This window comes from Neovison vison, chromosome 7 (assembly GCF_020171115.1).
Source record: "Neovison vison isolate M4711 chromosome 7, ASM_NN_V1, whole genome shotgun sequence".
In the NCBI taxonomy this organism is placed as follows: domain Eukaryota; kingdom Metazoa; phylum Chordata; class Mammalia; order Carnivora; family Mustelidae; genus Neogale; species Neogale vison.
This window is the reverse complement of record NC_058097.1, coordinates 162,603,688-162,611,706: the sequence shown is the minus strand read 5'-3', so window position 1 is coordinate 162,611,706 and position 8,019 is coordinate 162,603,688. Positions and strand designations below refer to the sequence as shown.

At 51.8% G+C, this 8,019-nt stretch overlaps 1 protein-coding gene across 1 annotated transcript; it reads right to left on the bottom strand.

Annotated features, from left to right (window-relative positions):
* Positions 1 to 1,400: 1,400 nt before the first annotated feature.
* On the bottom strand, positions 1,401 to 2,894 carry LOC122914271 (calcitonin receptor-stimulating peptide 1-like). The gene is made up of 4 exons (XM_044260902.1): positions 2,809 to 2,894; positions 2,376 to 2,519; positions 1,826 to 2,010; positions 1,401 to 1,558 (listed from the first exon to the last, which is right to left on the bottom strand). Exons 1-3 carry the CDS (start codon positions 2,892 to 2,894, stop codon positions 1,851 to 1,853), a joined length of 390 nt encoding a protein of 129 aa, XP_044116837.1. The 3' UTR covers positions 1,401 to 1,558; positions 1,826 to 1,850.
* Positions 2,895 to 8,019: the final 5,125 nt, after the last annotated feature.

Below are 8,019 nucleotides of genomic sequence, written 5' to 3'. Positions count from 1 at the left end.
CCAAAGTCTCAGGGAGAGGAAAAACGAGCTGTGGTACCAAAAATAGTTCCACCAACTAATGACCCCTGTATTAGTCTGGCAGTCATTACCGAACAGCACAGGCTGGACGGCTCAGCAGCAGACACGTATTGTTCTCAGTTCTGGAGGCTGGACTTGTGAGATCAAAGTCCCATCAGCGTTGCCGTGTGGTGAAGTCTCGCTTTCTGTCTTACAAATGGCCATGTACTCACTGTGTCCCCATCAGGCCCCTTCTATGCGTCTGCGTGGAGAGGGAAAGAGAGGGATCTCTGATAGCTCTCTGTTCTTATAAGGACACCTGTCCTATCAGATCAGGACCCTATGCTTAGGATCTCACTTAATCTTAGCTGCTCCCTACAGGCCCTGTCTCCAAACACAGTGACATTGGGGGTTAGAGTTTGTGGGTGAACACATTCACCTTATAACACTTCCGAAGCCTATATACCGGTCAGCTTTAGCCACAGCAATATTACATATAAACAACCTCGAAACCCTCTTGGCTTACAAAGGCAAATACTTATATTCTTGGGCATGGGCATGTAGTAGGGATGAGGGTGATCTCAGCTGATGTTGGCTGCATGTGGATCTAGACCACAGGTCAGGTTTAGGTCCACAGAACTTGTTTTGGAGTCCAGGCCAAAGGAGCAAAGGACACCTAGGCATGCAGCCACTCGATGAATACTCATTAAAGGTATGAATGTTTCTGTTAAACATAGTACGGGCTTTAGAGCCACACGCTTTTCTTCTCCGCACCCCAGAGGATAAGAAAAGTTGGACTGAATGGTACCTGCTGACCTTTCCTGGCCTGTCCGTCTGTGGCAGCATCTCAGACTCTGAGCCACTGTTTCTCAAGGGCTTTGCAGGCTATGGGGAGGAGGAGGGGTGCTGATGGGGAGGAAAGGCAGGGCTGGGCAAGGGCCAACCTGAGTCAAGAGGAAGTGCACAGACAATCTCTGGGGCTGGGGACCAGGGAACTCTGCAAATAAAGGGGAATTGTCTTTGAGAGGTATAGAGTTCTAATTCCAGAAAGGGATACTGAGGACCCATCCCATCCCGAGCATGTTGCCTCTGCTTCATGGTCAGCCTCCTTGACAAAGCGTTCACAGGTCTTTAGGCTTTCCGGGGAGAAACACCATAAATAGCAGTAGGGACTCCTCTCAAATGTGTCAAAAACCCTTTCTTATCGTGATGAAGTTCACCAGTGACAACATTTCTTCACAGAGTTCCATGCGGGCCCCGCATTTATTATGTGCCCCCAGACACCCACCAGGCAGCTACTCCCCGTCCCCCTAAGGGTTTGCAGGATTGCCAACAGCCATGGGTTGGCTCACAGGGCCCATCTTTGTTACCAGATACTGTCATACAAAAAGATGCACACTAGGTAATTGCAATAATTTTATTCTTTTTATTTAGATTTAATTTATTTCAGACAAGAATGTTTTTAATATTAAGCATGCAGATGTGTGTGTTTTCCATGCTCCTTATCCTATGAGTTGCATTCATTTTAAATTAAAGGAAATAGAGTTCGCTTCATGGTGACCTAGAAAAAAAAACAAATAACAACCAGGATTTAGTAACTTATTAATTGTGAAAATATTGACATCTATTATCTCATCAGTCTTTATATTAATCTAGCAAGTAAATGCTATTGTTGCCCTTGATTCACAGATGGAGAAACTGGCTCAGAAAACGTGTCTGACTCATGGTCATACGGCTAATAGAGGGCTCTCAGAGGCTTAACGTTTGGACTGCACCCCTGTACTACCCGGGATTCCATCCTTCCACCAGACACTAGAAGGGCAGTCACCTTCTTCCTGGAGCACTTCCACTGCTTAAGCCTTAACCTCCCTGCCTTGGCGATTGTAGACTTTGAATCCCATGCTGGTAGGCAGCAGGTTGGTGTTTGCCACACTTCCGGCTCTGCTCAGCAAGCCTCCCAGCCAGTGGGCCACACAGGTGGCAGAGCTGCAGGATCTCTTCTGGACGGTGACTCTAATTAGCAAGATGGAGAAAGAAGAGAAGACCTATCAGTGAGAGGTCACACTTACCAGTCCTAATTCCTCTGATCCCGGGAAGTCTCCTCGGTGCTGCCAGCCCAACTGCCAGAGTGGGGGATTTCATACCTTCCCTAACTGCTTTCAGAAAGGGATCTTTTTCTATGTGCTCTAACCATCGTCTCTGTGACCTCTATTGTCAGGGGAGCCTTAGAATCCTGGACCCCAGGCAGAGGTGAACCATGGCAGTGTGTTGGCCACTTGTCCAGCTTTGTTCTCTCTTACCTCTTGGGATATGCTTTCCTGGGCATGACAGGAGGGAGGGGATGCCCTGAGCTGAGCCAGGGGTGAGGGAAGCCTCACCTGGAGCCCTCAGTCTCCTGCTCCTGGGGCAGCTCCTGGGCCTTCATCTGCATCTGCACATACTCCTTCATCACTGCAGCCAGCAGGAGTCGCATTTCCTCCTCGTTGCGCACATCAGGGTCTGTAGGACTCTCCAGAGCAGACCTGGGGAGGGAAAGAAAACCCAATACAAGCTCCAAGTCCCTGCCTGCCTCTCCCCAGAATAAGCATCCAGACTTCCTGGTAAAAACAACAGAAGCATTAGTGAGACTCAATGGGTTGTATGAAATTCATTGCTATTTCTCAATTATGGGCTACACATCTTTATATCAGAAAAATATACACTTCCCCATTGCCCCTCTTACCAGTTGGTAAAGTTTCAGCACACCAGAATTCTGAGAATGGCATGGTCTGAGCAGTGGGAGGGGGTACACTCCCGGCAGGGCTGTCTTACCTGAATGGTGCCGCCTGGAGGACGCCCACCTGGTACAGGGCCAGGATGCTGAGAACCAGGAAAGGAGAGAACTTCCAGAAGCCCATGATGCTTCTCTGCAAGAGAAGAAACATGTCACCTTCTGCAGCAGAGCAACAGCAGAGCTATCCTAGCAGGACAACTGGGTGAAGAGGATTCTGTCAGTAGCCCCCTCCCCACCACAGGGCATCCTCTCAAATTCACATCCTGGCCAGGTCTCCACGGAAGATAATCTCTGAGCACCCTGTCACCAAAGCGGCTCTCCTGTCACAACCCAGAACTGTCCTCCCTGTGTGGGGCTTTAGCTCTTACCTGGCGGGGCATGGGGAGGTGTCTAAAAAGGGAATTATCTCTACCGATGGAGTCTTAGAGAAACGGAGGAAACAAGTTCTACTTACCTGCTCCACACTCTGGCAAAGAATTCCCTGCAAGAACCAAGCTTAGCAGAGTCTTAAATTGGGGCTAGGACTTAAAGCAGGGCGGAAAATGTCCCAGAACTCACTAAAGGGGCTTGCCATGCAAGGCTGCCTTCCTCCTGGTCTTTGAGCCTATTTGCCACCCACTGAGGCTGGCCAAAGTTCCGAAATGATTTCCCAGGGACCACTAGGCACAAACAGGTCCGTGAGCACCCCTGCGTCCCAGGGGTCCCGAGCACAAGTGCGGCAAAGACAGCGAACTGAAGTGGGTCTCAGTGCGCAGTGAAGCAGGGAGTCCCGGGACTGAGACTGGCCAGTGTTACCTGAGGCAGGAGCCTGCGATGAATCGTAGAGTAACGGAGAGCAGCTACAAGAAAGACGAATGCAAAAGAGAGAGGGAAGAAGAAGGAGAGATAGACTCACACAGCAAAGCGGGAATCACGGAACTCACCTGGCAGCAGGCAGCAGGTGGCTTGGAGCCCAGGTGGTGGCAGCTGTGGCAGCGTTGGCGTCAGGCGGTGGCGCTGTGGAAGTCGCAGGGACTCGAGCGGAGCGGTGGCTCTGCTGCCTCCCAGCACCAGCAGCAGCTTTTATTCCCGCTGCTCTGGGGGCTGGGGTGGTCCTGGAGCTCTGAACAACCAATGAGAGAACAGAGTTCGTACCCTGATGGATTGTGTCACCCACCTACGTCCAGAACCTAGAACATTCCGCAGGACCATCCCACTTGTATTTGCATTGAGGTCATTGATGGGGGTGGAGGAAGGGAGAGGGATGGTGAGGACCAGAAAAATACCCTTAATAGGAGCAGGAAGTTGAGGGCAGTTTGACGTCAAGGTAAATTTTACCCGTTTAGTTCCATTGGGTTATGAACGTGAGCCCCTCACCAACCCAGCGGTGCAGTCCTATAGGATAATAGCCAGGAAGCAAGACGTCCCAGATCCCCAGGTCTGACCCTAGATCCCCCATCCAAGTGAGGCTTGGACAGTTAAAAACTTGCAGCAGCATTGACTCTGGGCACAAGCAGGGTGTCTGATGGGCAGCTGGAATCACAGAGAGGCAAAGCACATGGGAAGCAAGAGATGGGAGTGATTGCAAGAACTTTGTCCATAGAACTCAATTCCAGGGGGTACAGTTAAGGGCAATTAACTTCTCAGCACCTCATCTTTGAAATGGAGACCATATATATTCCTGGCTTCAGAACATGTTGTCCTTAGTAGCCATGTGCCTGTACCCCAGCTACAAAGGGATTTAGAAGAGCTCAGGCCCAGAGAGGGATTCTGTGAAGTCAAAATCACAATTTTCCGGCTTCCCACCTTGTGTGGCTGCCTGGATTCCTGCTAAGTAGTCTGTCCTGCGGGTTAGGAAGAGCTGGAAGCCCTCCTGGGCCTGAGCCTGAAGGCGTTAGGCACCGCTGCTTCACAAGCCTCCAAAGGGACTTCTAGCCCCTGGTCTCCCACTCCTGCCATCCAACATCTCTGGTTCATCACCCCGTTAGAGCCATTTGCCCAGCTGACCCTTGTTTCTGGCTGCTGTTTTCCAAGTTGTCCCCGTGTGCGGGCAATCCCAGCGCTGTGCCTGCCTTCCCCGCACGTCCGTCCTTCACTAGAGAGTGGAGCAGGCTTGAAGGTACTGAGGAATCGGCACAGACACTAAGCTCACACGCAAAGCTTTTGCACAAACTACTTTTGTCTCCAAACGTTACTTTGTGAGATGCCTGCTTGTACATTCCTCGGAGCACAAGCCGGTTCCAGGGTCCAACACCCGGGGCATGGAAACGGGGTCATGAGGCTCATGCTCTCAGTCTCTCTCTCATGGGATCGCATACACACAGGGCATGGTGATATCTGCTGAAATCATATCACTCTCAATTGTAAGTGTGCTCTCACATGTGGCGCCTCCACTCTCTCCAGGACCCGCCAGATGGAGGGCTTTAGGACCCCTCCAACATGATCTTTCCGCTCCCTGCTTGCTCGGAGGTCCTAGGTCCTGACTTGCTTCCCTCAGCACTTAGAGTGCAGAGAAAGAGGTTCTCACTGTCCCCTGGATCTCGGAGTCTGAGTGCAGCAAGTGAGCCTCAGCCTCTACATACTCTCCCCAGGCAGCAAACGTGACTGTGGCGGCAAGGTGTCCATAGTAGGAAGCGTACCTGTGGCGGCAGCCGGGGTCCCCGCGGCAGCGGTGGTCCTCGCGACAATCATGGTATTTTAGGTGTAGTGGGTGGGAGACGACATCACGGGGCTGTGCTGCGCAGGCAGAGACCCCAGTTAGGTGTGTCTCCCAGGCAGAGAGGAAATAATGCCCCGGTACGTCGTATGTGATCCGGGCAACGATGCGCCCCTCTCCTCAGTCCCCAGAAGCTTTTGCATTTCATAGTACACAGCTGCCTTGGGTCACATCTCCTTCCCTTCTAATTTGGTGACCACAGTCAAAGAAATTTACTTTGTGAGATGCCTGTGTGCAGCTTTCTTTCATGTTAACTCCCGGTGCTGCCCCACCGTGAGGGAGAAAGTTCGGGACTGGGGATCCGGTATGAAGGACTCACTCTCCTCGTGGTGGACTGGCAGGGCAGCGAGTTCTTAGACGTCCAGTGTGAACTGCAAAACCATTCTCCTCTGAGTCCATCCTTGATTTATCGAGTCAGTTCTAGGAAGTTTAGACCTTCACTCACGCGGGCTGCTTAGATTATGTCCGGCTATCCTGGAACCTCTCTAAATTAAGGCTACTCAGAACACGATCTAATATATAAGTCACCAAGGAAAATACTGATTTTCAAATAGTCGTTTGACTAATTTGCTCTTGGTTTTGTAAACTTATTTCATCATTTGGTGTGAGGAGGTTCACAGTGTTGGACTCCATCCCCACCGGGACTCAGGCACTACCTCCCCGCCGGCACCCCTCCCCGCGCCCCGATGCCTGTCTTCTGCCTGGTAGCTGGGACCACCACAGCTGCAAGAATAGAGCAATGTTCCTCCCAGCTGCGCGTGCCTGTGTACACAGGTTCAGGGCTAGACGAGAGCCAGCACCAGGTCTTATAAGATCATCTTTCACAAAGCCCGGTAAACACTGCTTCCTGGAGGGCAAGGCAAACAAACCATAGACGTGCATTCTCAAAGAAATTTAGAAGATGGCCACCGACTTCCTGATCATCTTCCGAGGAGCCAGTTCCAGCTCTCTACGCGCTGTCAGGGACCCCGTACCATGGTGGAAGGCATGTGTAAGTATAACTAGGACTCCGCGTGCCTCACCCAGATCACTGACAAGACTATGTTCATGAGTGTGATGGATGCCTTCACCACCGGGGTACCTTGGGCAGAGTAAGACCCCCACCACTCCCAAGAAGGACCATGGCACTCCCTAACAGTCCTATTTGAGGTGGTCTGAAGGCTGTGCCCCAAGTATTCTGGCCATTGTCCACGGAGGACAAACGGAAGGACCGTCCGTTGGTGTTCTTGGGTCCTGTCTGTCTCCCGCTTTGTCTGGGTGGGGCTGGAGTCCCCACTTACTTTTTCCTGTCCTGCTGCGCGTGGAGTACTGGGAGTTTCAGCGAGTCGGGGATCCTCTCTGTCCCCAACTATCCTCTCAACCTTCTTGAATAAAATAAAGAGAAAAAAATGAATCAAAACCATTTCCCACTGAGCTCGTGCCTAATTATCAAGTGAAACCAAATTAGATCCTTCTTTGTACCCGTCGCTCTGAGACAGGCAATCCTTGAAACTTCTCTGGACTTCTCATGGGATCCCACGCACACACAGCATGATCATGATCAGCTTTCATCATACCTGCAGTAATTGTCGATTTTAAGTGCGCACCATAAAACGCAATTATGCAGCACCTGGACCCACCCAACTGGAGGGTGTTAGGACCCCTCCACCTGATCTTTCCACTCTCAAGCTCCCTTGGAAAGTCCAAAGTCCTGACTTGCTGCCTTCAGCACAAAGAGTGCCTAGAAAGAAGCTTCTCACTGTTGCCGGGATCTCCAAGTCTGAGCGCGCAGTGCACAATCCTCAGCCTCTACACACCCTCCCAGCGCGACTGCAAGTGAAGCCTTGCTGTTGCATTGGCAGCCCCCCGCTGCAAATCCCCCCACCCACAGGGCGGGCTGTGAATGTGGTTGGTGAGGCTGCATCACGGGGCTGCGGATGCAGGCGGAGACCCCAGCCAGGCAGACTAGCCCGAAGTGTGCCGCGAGTGACGGGAACCACGATGCACCCCTCTCCTCGGTCCCCCAAAGCTTTAGCACTTTAGGGCACACCGTCTTGGGCCATATCTCTTCCCCTTCCCTGTTGGTGACCTCTACTTGGGGATATCCTGTATCCACGACATCCTCATTCAGCATTCCTCCTTTTTAACCCTTGGTGTGGCACTGCCATGAGAGAATAAAAGCTCCAGACTGGAGAACTCTGTATAGTGTAGGTATACTGGCAAGGCTGGGGGGGGGGGGGACCAGCAATGGCAGACCTGGTTAGTAGGATGCAAATGCACATGGGCACAGAGGAAAGGAAGGTGAACTGAACAAGGGGCATGGCTCAGAGTGGTGGATCCAGGCTCAGTGCATCCTAGAGGCTGCACACAGACAGCCTCTGCTCAGACCCAGTCTGGGACTTTAGGGCTCAGCTTGTCCTTGAGCTTTGGCCCTAGGCTTTCCAACTGGAGGTGCAGAGCTGAACTGCTTTGGGCAACATGGCAGAGACTGAGTGGCTTGGAGGTTGGGCTCTGCCACTTGAGCCTCTTGTAGGTGACTGTTCTCAGGTGCCACATCTTTTCACAGAAATGATTT